The 14,376-nt window shown below is 37.9% G+C and overlaps 1 protein-coding gene across 3 annotated transcripts in view; it reads left to right on the top strand.

Moving 5' to 3' along the window:
* Positions 1 to 14,376, top strand: part of RPGRIP1L (RPGRIP1 like) — a gene marked incomplete at both ends in the record, with an annotated part of 106,011 nt that overhangs the window by 39,379 nt on the left and 52,256 nt on the right. For all 3 annotated transcript variants that reach the window (XM_080702511.1, XM_080702512.1, XM_080702513.1), the window contains 4 exons: positions 565 to 744; positions 2,052 to 2,169; positions 7,723 to 8,175; positions 12,463 to 12,614. In XM_080702511.1, coding sequence (XP_080558637.1) covers positions 565 to 744; positions 2,052 to 2,169; positions 7,723 to 8,175; positions 12,463 to 12,614 — 903 coding nt within the window. The remainder of the gene's footprint in view (positions 1 to 564; positions 745 to 2,051; positions 2,170 to 7,722; positions 8,176 to 12,462; positions 12,615 to 14,376) is intronic.

The following is a 14,376-nucleotide window of genomic DNA, read 5'->3' on the forward strand; positions in this document are numbered from 1 at the left end:
ATCTTTTACATACATGTGCACGTATATATGTCATGTGTCAATTCTACTAAGACTCAGAAAGTGGCAGGTGACAGTTACAGCATATGCATATTTCATAGTGACACAAAAATTACATTATAATAGATCTCTGAACTTCTTATTTAAAGCACTTTAACAATTTACTTTTACCTGCCTCACTAAAAATCTAATCAACTTTTTTTTTTTTTTTTTTTTTTTGCCTAAGAGGCCTGGGTTTGAATTATAAATATAAAAAGAAGATATTTTCTAATCCTTGAATAGTCTGATGTTTACAAGACACAAGAAAATGCACTTATTTTCTTTATTAGATCTCAGCATATGTTTTAATCAAGTGAAGGGAGAAATAAAAATAAATGTACATGATTCTTATGTTGTGAACAATTAGGATTGTTCCAGATATCTATCCAAATACATGTTTTAGGACTGTTTTATTCCTGACAGAGAAGTGAAAATACATCTCCTCAATGATTGTTTCTTGCTATATCTACATAATTCACGTGGTCACATTTACTCTTGATTCAATAATAAAACATGTTTTTCTTTTAGGCTCAAAAAGAACAAAAAAATGGAGACCTTTCCTTTTTAGAGAAAGTGGACAATAAAATTACTAAAGATGTAGAACGCTCTATGAGAGAGCTGCAAGCAACTCATGCAGAAACAGTACAAGAACTTGAAAAGACAAGAAACATGCTAATTATGCAACATAAAATCAATAAAGATTATCAGGTAACATAATACACCAAATCCAGGGGTGAAGTAGGCTCTCTATGATAGTCTATTTAGACGATTCACCTCCTTTTTCTTCTCCCCTTCACCTCCCCTCGTGGTATCTGGGATTGAACCCAGGGACGTTCTACCTCTGAACCCTTTTTAGATTTTTTACTTTTTTTTCTTTGTGGTATTAGAAATGGAACCCAGGGGCATTCTACCTCGGAGCCACACCTCCAGCCCTATTTTTGATTCTTTATTTTGAAACAAGGTCTCAGGAAGTTGCAGAGGGCCTCACTAAGTAGCCGAGACTGCCTACAAACCTTGGATCCTCCTGTCTCAACCTCCCAAGTACTGGGATTACAAATGTGTGTGGCGCCACGCCTAGCTTACTTTTTAATTTTGAATCAGTGTCTCACTAAATGCCTACTCACTTGGCCTTGAATCTGCTGCCCTCCTGTCTCAGCCTCTCCAAGTATTGGTATTACAGGATACACCACTACACCTGGCTAATGACTTACCTTTCTGTGTATCATGTGTTATCATTGGTTATAACCTATTTCTACTACTACCGATTATTATTTGTTACCATATCCCTAGACTTTAGCCTGTAATTAGGTAGTTAAGTTCCTGGTTTACGGGAATTGATAGTAGCAATGAACTCACCTCTTTGAATGTTAACATATTCTGAAAATGCACTTATTATCTTGATGTCCTCCAATAACCACTTTATGTTAGGAGTGTGTGTGTGTTTCTTGGTTATTTGTTTATTTTGTTTTGTTTTGCTTTTGCTTTTTGCAGTACCTGGGATGGAACCCGGGACATTCTACCTCCAAGCTACACCCCAGCCTTACTTTTTATTCTTTATTTTGGAACAGGATATCACTAAGTTGCAAAGGGCCTCACTAAGTAGCTGAGGCTGTCGGCGAACCATGGTCCTCCTGTCTCAGCCTCCCAAATGCTGGGATTACAAGTGTGTGCCACCACGCCTGGCTCTGTTTTGTTTTTCTTTTTGAGAATCTGGCCAATTTAGGGTCTTCTTCCCAAGTAATTGGTGAGGGCCACCACGCCTGGCTTTATGTTAGCTTTTAACAAAACAAAAACATCTCCATAAAAAGGAATCGATAGTTTCATCTGTTTTTCTTCTGATTTGTGACACTGCCAAGCATAATTTTTCAAACTGTAAGCTATTTGAAGTCAGGAAGCCTGGGTTTAGAGCTCTTGGTATTCCCAGGGTCTAGAATATGCTTGAATTATAATGGCTTTGGTAAATGAAAATGGAACTAATTATGATTAATTGAAACGTATGCTTTCTTATTTTTTAGATGGAAGTTGAGGCAGTGACCAGTAAGATGGAAAATTTGCAGCAAGATTATGAAATCAAGGTAGAACAATACGTTCATCTTCTTGATATCCGGGCTGCACGTATCCAGAAACTAGAAGGTACAGTGTGTATGATTTTTTGTTGTCAGTAACTAGTGGATTTTATAATGGTTAAAATGTCATCTTCACTCATAAAATCCTTTTGCTTTAATTTTTTCCCAATTCATAGCTATAGTAGTAAGTTACCAGAAAGCTGTTTCATCTGATTTCAAGACTTCCTGGTAATTCCCTACTATTTTTGAATTCAGTGTTGCAGGCAAAATTTCAAAGTACTTATAAAGTACTACAGACTCAGGTTTACCCCATGTTGGTAACTTCCCTTCTAAGCAACCTGTGCACCTCTCCCACCAGGTCTGCTTTGTCAGGTTCTTTGTCAGATCTGTCTTGCTCCGTCCTACCGCCCTACTTTTGTTTTTGCTATTTGTTCTGCCTAAACCTTCTTTCTACTTTGACTCCAACATAGATCCTTCTGTGTTTCAAGATTTAACTCAGTGTTCTCCCATGCCAGGAACCTGATTCTGATTACTTCTAATCAACCCTCTACCGGAAATGCCCTTTAGTAGGTCTGAAAACCATCTGAGGAACTTATTTAAAATGTGGCTCATGGGGTTCTACCCCTAAAGATCTCCCATCCTAAAGATCTGGAGCCCATGACCTTGTATATTTAGAGATAACTGCAGGCTATTCTATTACAGGAGTGAGACTATATGTTGAAAACCACTATTTGAGTTCTTACCTACCCAATTTTCCTCTCATACTTGGAAAGTATGTTTGTGTTTGTGGAATATCTAAGTGTTCTTCAGCTGTTGGAGTCTTGCTATTTACTGTAACCACAATATAAACTCTAGAATGATATGTACCACTGGACTCTTTCATGTACACTGCCATACAATACTTAATTCAGTCATCTATGCCAGAAGTAACTTTACATTCTTAAAAATTGAGGATATCCAACCCCTTTCATTCACAGATATATTTAGCAGTATTTATTTTATTGGAAATTAAGTGAGAAATTTGTAATACTTTAATTCATGCTAAAATAATGATGAACTTATTACATAAAAACATAGAGTTTTTTTGTTTTTTTTTTGCATGTGAGGTACTAAAGGACTGATACCGAGGGGTATCCTACCTCTGAACTATTGCTGAGGCTGGTCTCAGATCTAAGATCCTCCCATCTCAGCTTCCCAAGTACTAGATTACAGGCATGTACCACTCAGCTAGTATGTATATATGTATTTTATTGTACTGGGGATTGAACCCAGAGACATTCTACCTCTGAGCTACACCCCCAGCTCTATTTTATTTTTACTTTGAAACAGGGTCTCACTAGGTTGATGAAAGTCTTACTACTTACAGAGGCTATCCTCTAACCTGCAGTCCTCCTGTCTCAGCCTCCCAAGTACTGGAATTACAGGCATGCACCACCTTGCCTGGCTCTGTTTATTTTTTTTAAAGTTCTATTTTCCAAAAAATTTTGTGAGAAGTGTGACATTATATTTAAATGTTTTAATTCTTTGAAAGTTTTAACATTTAGTAAATCTTTTTAGGAGCTAGCTTAATAGAAAACAGATGGATTATTATATCTGTTTCTACATTTAATCTTGTGATATCATACATTATGTAGCCTCTGAAAACTCCAATATACACTTGGAAAAGAATAAAAATGAAAAGACAAATAACATCTTCATATTATTATAAAAATAGTTTTGTCCTCACAGACCCCCTAAAACAGTTTTAGAGACCTCCAGGGGTTCCCAGACCACACTTCAAGAACCTCTGCTCTATGAATAAGAACTAAATAAATATCTCTATCTGACTGAACAAGGTTTTCCAAATGTCAGGGAGCAGTGTGTACCTTTTATTCTAAGTAGTGCTCAATAAAAATTTGCTTAATGGAATTTTCTTAGTTAAAAGGGAGGTCACAGAGTTAAAGTTTTTCATTCTTTTCAAGTCTTACTAAACTTTGAATAGTATATTTTATCTGTCTCCTAAATTAATTAATTCATTCCATAAACATGATCAAATCTTTAATGCATCCTAAGCAAAGTGCTAACCAGTAAGAAACAAATAGCAAAACTGAGGTGCAACTCTAAAGGGTTTTTTTTTATGGTGCTGAGGTTGAACTTAAGGGTCTAGTACATGCTAAGCACACGCTCTACCACTGAAATACACCCGGGACCCCGGAGATTTCTTTTCTATAGTTCTGGAAGCTAGAAAGTCCCAGTTGAGGGGCCTGTATGGCAAGGGCCATGGCAGGAGTAGAGGGGACCAAACGCCCTCCTACCACCAGGCTGCCCCATGATAGGTGGCGAGCCCCTCCATGACAGTGACGCTAAGCCTTTTACAAACGCAGAGCGTCAGTGAGATCGACCCTGGGAGGTCCCCATCAGTGCGGTCACGCTGGGGAATTAAGTGGGAGCACATTCAAACCTTGGCTGGTATCAAGGAGACATGCATTAGAGAATGCCTCTTTCTACCTCCAGATTCAGGGAAGGCTTCACGCGGTAGGGATGAGTCTTTAAAAATAACTCCAAGACAGAATTCGCCACTCAGCAGAAGTAACGAGAGCCTTTCCAGACAGGAAGAGTCTGTCTTGCCCCTGGGTTCAAACCCCAGCACCTTAATGCCCCAAGAATAAAGCACTGAGGTAGCCAGGCAAGGTGATGCACGTTTGTAGTCCCAGCACTTGGGAGGCTGAGACGGGAGGATTGCAGATCCAGAGCCAGCCTAAGGAATTTAGTGAGGCCTTGTTTATAATGAAATAGGGCACATGTGAGAAAGGGCACTGTGGCCCCAGTCATTGGAACTCAGGATTAGTAAATGGAAGCAAAACTGGCGATAAGGCTGGAAAGAACTAAAGCAGGAGTCCTTATTTGCCCCCTGACAAGTCTGAACTTTATTAACTATAGAGAGCCACTAAGAGGAGTTCTTCATGTGAGAGTTCTGTGCTCAAGATTGTATTTTGAGCTGAGCGTGGTGACGCACGCTTGTAATCTCAGTACTTGGAGCTGAGCGTGGTGACGCACGCTTGTAATCTCAGTACTTGGGAGGCTGAGACAGAGGATCTGAGTTCACAGACAGCCTCAGCTACTTACGGAGGCCCTCCACAACTTAGTGAGAACTGTTTCAAAATAAAGAATAAAAAAATAGGGCTGGAGATGTGAATCGGAGGTAGAATGCTCCTGGGTTCAATCTCCAGTAGCACACACACAAAAAAGATTTTATTTCAGAGAATATAAAATCTTTTATATTACTAGCTAATATAAATATGTATATAATATATAATTTTATATAATATAAAATATAAATATTTTATTTAAAATCAGTACTAGAGGAATGAGCAAGGCTTGAAGAAAGGAAGCAGTTTGATGTCTATAATAGTGTAGACAATAAACTGGAAAAGGTATAAAAGAGGTATAATGAGACAGTAAGGACAGGGATAGATCTGATAAAAACTTAGGAAATGAGTCCAGCACATGCTATAATCCTAGTACTTGGCAGGCTGAGATAGGAGGATTGCAGATTTGAGGCTAGATTGCTGTAATTAACAAGAGTCTGTTTCAAAAAACAACAACAAAATTTTTTTTAAAGGGTACCTCTGGTACCACAAAAAAAAAACCAAAAAAACATTTTTTAAAAGATTTAGGAGATAAGAGTCGCCCTCCAGGCATGGAGAGGGTAACCAAAAGGAATCTAGGATGATTCCCAGGTGACTAGTGAGTGTTCACACTATCACTTGAGATTCAAAGGACAGAAATACCTAGAAGACAGCATAATACCTTCCATTTGGGACATATTGAGTTTTATGTGCCTTTGGGATATTCAGAGAGACCAAAGGTAAAGAAAAACAGATATATGTGTGGAATTTAAGAAAGAAATCTGGATTAAAAATAGAAATATGGACCCTTTCAGCATTTGATTGTAGCAAAAGTCAGAAAAGTAGATGAGATAGAGCTGGGCGTGGTGGCTCACACTTATAATCCCTGCGCCTGGGAGGCTGAGACAGGAGGATTGCACAGGTTCGAAGCCAGCCTCAGCTACTTAGTGAGGGTCTCAGCATCTCAGCAACTTAGTGAGACTGTTTCCAAATAAAATAGAAAATAGGTCTGAGGGTATAGCCCGGATGTAGAAAGCCCCTGGGTTCCATTCCCAGTACCACAACAAAAAAGTGAATGAGATAACCTATGAGAATATGTGGACCAAGAAGAGAATTAAAAGCAGAACCCCAGAAAACTAGCAGAGAAAGAAAAATCCCTAAAGAACGAGAAGAAGCAGGGGGACAATGACATGAATGCCTGCCAAGATAGTTCACAGAAGGGAGAGTGTTCTGTTCATCCATCTCAGATGAAGCAAAGAAACACAGTAACACAAGTTTCAATGCCAGAATACCCACCAAGTCTAGCAATTCGTTATTGGTGGCCTTTTCTGTAGACAAACGAGGCAAATGTGTTTTGCAGGAGGGTCTTTACATGAATAGTCAGACACATATGTGTACATTATTCTGTGTGTATGGATAGAGATGTATCTTTTTTTTTTTAACAGCTTTAAAAGCCAGGTGTGGTGTCGCATGCTTGTAATCCCAGCATTTGGGAGGCTGAGACTTGAGGATCCAGGTTCACAGACAGCCTCAGCTATTTATTTAGTGAGGTCCTACACAACTTAGTGAGACCCTGTTTCAAAATAAAGAATAAAAAATAGGGCAGGAGGTATAGCTCGGAGGTCAAAAGACCCTGGGTCCCATCCCTAGACCCACACACACACAAAAAAAAAAAGCTTTAAAGAGATATAATTAATGTACTTTATACTACACATTAAAAGTATATGATTTGGTGAGTTTGGCCCTATGCATGCAACTATGAAACCATCATTATAACAAAAACCCCTAAGTAGGAGCATATCCTGTCAAGCCTACAAGGAGCCGGCGGGAAAAGATGTTTACCTTCAGGAGAGGATAATGGATGGAGCAGAGGCGGCAGGAGAGCAGGTGGAATCCAAGCAGTGACCACAGCCTGGTTTTCTTTTTCCTTTTGGCTGGCTTAGTCTGTGTTATAATTAAAGTTGTAATGCTTCCTAATTTTCATTTTTAATTATAAATTAACAAATTACAGTTATGTATATTTTGAAGTTTTAGTTTTATTGTTTAATAATATCAAAAAAATGGTCACTATCATTCTGAACTACATTATGATGTGAGACTTAAATGCCCAAATAAACTTATATTAAACATAAATAAAATTATGATTTTTCTTAAAGTATTATTTAAAGAAAAATAGTGCAGCCAAAGAATTTGAGATCGAGACTATTCACTAAAAGCACTTTCTCCTGCTTCAAAGACTACTTTGCATCTTCATACCTCAATTTTTTTTCAGTACTGGGGATGGAACCCAGGGGCATTTTACCTCCGAGCTATACCTCCAGCCCTATTTTTTATTCTTTATTTTGAAACAGGGTCTCACTGAATTGCAAAGGGCCTCACTAAGTAACTGAGGCTGACTGCGAACCTGCACAATCCTCCTGTCTCAGCCACCCTAATGCTGGGATTACAAGCGTGCACCACCACACCCAGCTTCATATGTCATTATTTTAAAATCTATGCATTTTCTCTTGTAGCCCAACTAAAGGACATTGCCTATGGCACCAAACAGTATAAGTTTAAACCAGAAATCATGCCAGATGACTCTGTTGATGAATTTGATGAAACCATCCACCTAGAACGAGGCGAAAATCTATTTGAAATCCACATCCACAAAGTAACCTTTTCTTCTGAAGCTTTCCAGGCATCTGGAGATAAAGAGCCTGTCACTTTCTGTACCTATGCTTTCTATGATTTCGAACTTCAGACAACTCCTGTAGTGCGAGGCCTTCACCCAGAATATAACTTCACTTCTCAGTACCTTGTTCATGTTAATGATTTATTCTTGCAATATATTCAGAAGAATACAGTCACACTTGAGATCCACCAAGCTTACAGCACAGATTACGAAACAATCGCAGCTTGTCAGTTGAGGTTCCATGAAATTCTAGAAAGAAGTGGTCGAATATTTTGCACAGCAAGTTTGGTTGGTAAGTACAGTTTATAAACTCTGAATGTTTGAATCAGTAAATTGGCTTATATATTAGTGTCATATGTTAGTATCTTCTGTTGTACATTAAAGGTGCATTTTAGATAGGAATAGTATTCTCTGCCCACAGTTGATTGAACTGTCTTAAATGTCAGTAAAATAGCTATTTATTTTTAAAACTTCAAGTGTTTTTAACCATATCTATACCATTGTTTGAATGAACATTAATAGTACACTCATCAAATTCTTTTTATGATATCATGTTACCACTCTTACAAAGTACTAGGAATACTAGTCAATGGCAAATAGACAGGCAAAGCTTCTCTGCCTTTCTGTTAGCTCACCTAACTTTCTAGCAGGCAATAAATAGATAAATAAGTAAGTGTGTGTGTGTGTGTGTGTGTGTGTGTGTGTGTGTGTGGTGTGTACACTCAGATATGAAGAAAAGTTAACCAGAGAAAGAGGCTAAAGAGAGAGAGAGATGGAACCATGGCTGCTAGTTAAGGTAAGACTTCCCAGATGGGCCTACCTCATTACTTGGAGGCTAAGACAAGAGGATTGGAGGTTCAAGGCCAGCCTCAACAACTTAGTGAGATCCTCGGTAACAGGTCTCACTGACCCTGTTTCAAAATAAAAGATAAAAATAGGCTAGGGGTAAAGGTCAGAGGTAGAATGCCTCTGGGTTCAACAGCCTCCAATACAAAAATACAATTAAATAAAAATAAACTTCCATAAGAGAGTGTTGCTGGTAACGACTTGAATGAAAATCCATGCCAAGACACAGGAGAAGAATGTTTTAGGCAGTGAAGAAGCTAAAACAAAGATCTGAAAGAAGAAAACCCCAACCTGTGGAAGAACAGCAAGAAGGCCAGTAACCAGAGCCAATATGAAACTAGCCAGCAGACAGGGACCAGGTAACTGGAGAGCTCTGCCAGTCCTCGTGAGGAGCTCAGAGTGTCTGTTTTGTCTGTTTTGTTTTAGAAAAATCATCCTGAGTGCTATGGGACTTTAGGGGAAAACAGGACTGTTCTTAGGCGATTGCACTGATCTATGGGAAAGTAATGGTGGCTTGGATTAAGATGACAAAGGAAGTATTGATAAGAAGCCGTCCATTCATTATATATATAATTAGCTCTCCGTCAAGATTTGCTTATCATTTGATTGTGGGGCAATGAGGGAAGTAGAAGAGGCAAGAATTTCTGCAGGAACAGTGAGGAGAAGGGTAATGCCATTTACTGAGAGAGAGAATAAGGGGGAAGGACAAAGCCAAGGAAGAAAAGCAAGAATTCCACTTGGACAAGTTAAGACTGGCCTGCCGACGCTGGGCGTGGTGGTGTACGCCCGGTACTTGGAAGGCTGAACCAGGAGGATCACAGGTTCCAGAACAGCCTCAGCAAAATAGCAAGACTCTCAGCAACCTGGTGAGACTCTGTTGCAAAACAAAAAATAAAAGAGCTTAGAGTGTAGCTCTGAGGCAGAATGTCCCTCAGTTCAGCACCCAGTAACACACACACACACACACACACACACACACACACACGAGACCTGCTACATTATTGGTAGGACTAGAAATTAGTACCACGAAAAGGGAAATTGGTTCGGAAGTTCCTCAAAAGACTAAGATTGGCCAGGTACGTAGTGCACACTTGTAATCCCAGTACTTGGGAGGCTGAGACGGAAGAATCACAGGTTTGAGCAATGACAGCTTCATTAACTTAGCAAGGCCCCTAGTAACTTAATGGGACCTTTTCCCAAAATAAAATATAAGGCCACGTGTGGTGGCGCACGCTTATAATTCCAGCATTCGGGAGGCGTAGACTGTAGCATAACAATTCATGGATAGCCTCAGCTACTTAGTGAGGCCCTTCACAATTCAGTGAGATCCTGTTTCCAAAATAAAAAAAAAAAAACTTAAAAAAAAAATGGGCTGGGCATGTAGCATGGAGGTACAATACCCCTGGGTTCCATCCCCAGTACCACAAAAATATATCTTTTTTTATAAATATATTTATATTTTATATAAATATTTATATGTATAAAATAGGGCTGGGGTGTAGCTTAGAGGTAAAAGGCCCTTGGGTTCTATCCCCAGCACAAGAAAGAAAGAAAGAAAGAAAGAAAGAAAGAAAGAAAGAAAGAAAGAAAGAAAGAAAGAAAGAAGCAAGGAATGGAGAGAGAGAAAAAAAAAGGAAAAAAAGACTAGGAATGCAGCTAGCATAAAACCCAGGTACACCACTCACTGGTATCTTTGCCAAAGAATTAAAGTCAGAATACTGGAGTGATACAGGTATATCCATGTTTATAGAAGCACAATTCACAAAAGCCAAGTTAAAAATTAGCCCAGATGTCTTTCAACATATGTATGGATAAAGAAAATGTAGCATAAACAAAGAATGGAATTTTACTCAGCCATAAAGAAGAACAAAATTATGTCATTTTCAGGAAAATGGATGGAACTAGAAAATAATATGGTGAGATCCAGCAGTCTCAGAAAGGCAAGGGCTATATGATTTATCTCATATATGGAAACTAGAGAAAATAGAAAACAAAGGGGACTTCAGTTAAATGAGGATAGTGGAAGGGGATTGGAGCAAGGAGGTGGGGAGAGGAAAACAAGGCTTGGGGAAGGAAACAATCCCAATAGTGTTTTATCCGCATATGAAGGATCTGCCAATCTCACTAACACATACAGGAGGAGGTAGGGGAGGTGCCAGTGATGCACCTAACGCAGAGGGAGATGTGCTGAGTGACGTGTTCGTGTATGATGTGTCACTTTGAATCTGAATTTTAATATGTAAATACGATGTACCAGTAAAAGTATATTAAAAGAATTGTTTATAAAAAATAAAAGGTTGACTTCCCCACAAGACATCCAAGTGGAGATGTCAATAGGCAGTTGAATAAAGTAGTCCGAAGGTCAGAGACGCAGATTAAAATGTGGGTGTCTTTAGCATATAAAATAGATTTTAAGCCTTGAGCCTAGATAATATCACATAGAAAGTGAATATAAATAAAGAAGAGAGGTAGCCAAGGTCTGAGCTTTGCCAGTCTTCAAAACTTAAGGTTCAGGAAGGGAGAAAAGAAACTAAGGAATGGCCAGTGGTGTAGGAGAAAAACTAAAAGTTTATGGTATCCCAGAAGCCAAGTGAAGAAAACATTTCAAGAAGGCTGAGAAGGGATTTTATTTTACTGATTGAGTGATTTATTGCATAAGTAATCTATTCTTGACTCAGAAATTAAAACTGCATAAATGTCTTCTTCCTCTTCCCTGTCCCCCAGCCACCCATGGACCCCTGACCATAGACTATAAATTAATCCAAAGATGTTTCATATGTATATAAGCCAGTATATGTTTGCATTAATCCTCCTCTATGACTTTTTAAAAATGATGGCAGCTCTTAAATCATGTTTGCATACTGATGAGAATGACCCATTAGCAAGAAAGAAGTTGAGGAATTAGAGATAATATTTTAATAATATGCTTTGTTCAGAAAATTTTATGTATAAAATATATCCTCTATTACACAAATATTGAGTACCCATTATGTCAGAATATATTGATGGAAACCACAATCCTTGGTCTCAAGAAACTTGCAGTGTGTAGACTGCACATTTGTGAGCAGACAGGCCAAAGCTGTAAGTGCCCACAGGAAATCAAGGGCTGCTAAGTCTCCCAGGAGCCCCAGAGGAAAGTCTTCACAGAGAAAAAGAGGGATGTCCTGAGCTGAGAGGAATAATGAAGGTATGCAGGGCAAATATCATGCAAGGGTACGCTGGCTACAGTATATATTTAGCATAGCTATGACGTTTTCATGGCATAGCAAAGAAATGGAAAGATGCCAAAGATTTCTTGAAAGTTGAGTTCGAATGTAGAATGTCATATTTATAATTTTGAGGTTGCATATTGTAAATATCAGACTATATCAAGTGCAACTTGTTTAAATAAAAGTAGTACAGTACCAGAAAGAATCTGTGGAGTATCTGATTCAATGTTTAGATTTTTTCCTATATTTAAGAGAGATTGAAATAGCATGAATTAGTATATCTCAATCATAGTTTGACATCGTTTTTTTAATATTTAACATAAAAGGAAATTTCATACTTCAGCAGTAACTATTTTCTGTAAATCTGTTATTTGCCAATCACACATCATTTGTGTAAGTCATATTCTTTTACTTAGCACAAAATTTATAGTTTTAATGTACAATACCATTCATTGACGTATCTTTTACTTGTATATATCTTCATTTATGGGTCTGTTTTAAACAGTGGATTATATTGATTGTAGGAACAAAAGGAGACATCTCAAATTTTGGCACAGTGGAATACTGGTTCCAATTAAGAGTTCCCATGGACCAAGCAATTCGACTTTATCGAGAACGAGCAAAAGCTTTGGGATATATAACATCAAATTTTAAGGGGCCAGAGAAAATGCAATCGGTAAGCTTGTTTGACTTTAAGACCCATTTATGACATAGAAATTTTATAGTATTCCCTTACATTTCATGCTTTAAATTGAAATCATTTTCTTTCACAGCCATCAGATGGCTTTTTTAACTTTATTTTGGAGTAAGTATAGACTCACAGGAAGTAGCAAAAATAATACAGAGAGATCCCATATATGCATCACCAAGTTTCTTCCAATTGTAATTATCTTTCATAACTGTAGTATATCAAAGCCAGGAATTCAACACTGATACAATATTGTTACCAAGGCTGCCTACCTTATTCAGATTTCATCAGTTTTTACATGCAGTCATTTCTGTGTATATGTTTATACACATGTGTAGATATTCTATGCAGTTTTTTTTTTTTTTACCTCTATAGACTCATATAACCACCACCACAATCAAGATACAAAACTGTTCCATCAATACAAAGGAACTCCCTTGTGCTACCCAGGACACTTTTGAAAAATACAACTGCAATGCTGTTATCAGAGATCGAGTCTTTCATTAATAATTCCTACTGTTAAGGAAACAAATAGCTATTATTAGACTAATACTTATTATTCTTCTTTCAAAATGTTTCCTTATCAAAATGTTTCCTTATGTTGAATTTCTTTTTTTTTCTTTTTATTGGTGCACTGTAGTCATACATCTTAATGGAGTACAAGATGGTAGAGGCATACATGCACACATAATTCAATTTGATTTCTTAAATGCAACTTAGGATACTTTTTCTTTCTTCCTTTTTTTTTTTTTTTTTTGATTTACTGAAAACTGGAAGGTTAAATGCAATTCTTCATAGAAGCACTTCCCAAATTATGTTTCATGAAGTTTTGTTTTGTTTTTTTTTTTAACAGTACTGGAGATGGAACCCAGGGGCATTCTACCTCTGAGCTACACCCCCAGCCCTATTTTTCAGTCTTCTTATTTTTTTAAAACAGGGTCTCATTGAGTTGCAAAGGGCCTCGCTAAGTAGCTGAGGCTGTCCACAAACTGCGATCATCCTGTCTCAGCCTCCCGAATGCCGGGATTACCAGCATGCACCACCACACCTGGCTTTCATGGAGTCTTAATGACCACATTTCCAAATTAATTTCATGATTCAGTAAATGCAGAAAGCATTGAACTGAGCAATGTTAAATTGGATTCTTGACTTAGGATTTTTTGTATATGTGAATCTCAACAGGAAAAATAAGGTATACACTTCAACTGAGTAAAAGAATAGCATAAAGTAGAAACATTTTGGTATGTTTTCTCAACTAATAATGTTCTTCTTTTCTTTTATACCTGTTCCCACTCAGTGCATGGACCTAGCCCACAGGGATCACATTTATGTTAGATAATCCCATTTTATTCCACGCCCTACTCATTTATAAGTAATGATTTAGAAATATCTACTTGGCCCCAGTTAGACCAATCAGATTCTGCTTCTGAGACCAAGAGAAATCAAGACTTTTCATGCTTGAAACATGTAAAATGGGGGACGGTTGGCAGCCATTTTCTGCCATTCTAGCAAGCAAAAGAAAAGGGAGGAGGATCTGAAGAGAGAGAATACTTATCGAGCCAAGCGGTCAAAGAAAAATGGAGACCAGATGAAGAACAAATTCATAGTATTCCAACTACTGCCTTTCTAAGACCCAGACACATTTCTGCTGCACAATTCCATGAGATATCCTTATAACCATATTTAAAGTCTTCTTTATGTTATTTTTGCTAGACTGATTGGTTTATATAACTTTCACTCGAACCATGAC

This window comes from Muscardinus avellanarius (assembly GCF_963383645.1).
Source record: "Muscardinus avellanarius genome assembly, chromosome: 10".
NCBI classification, from domain to species: Eukaryota; Metazoa; Chordata; class Mammalia; order Rodentia; family Gliridae; genus Muscardinus; species Muscardinus avellanarius.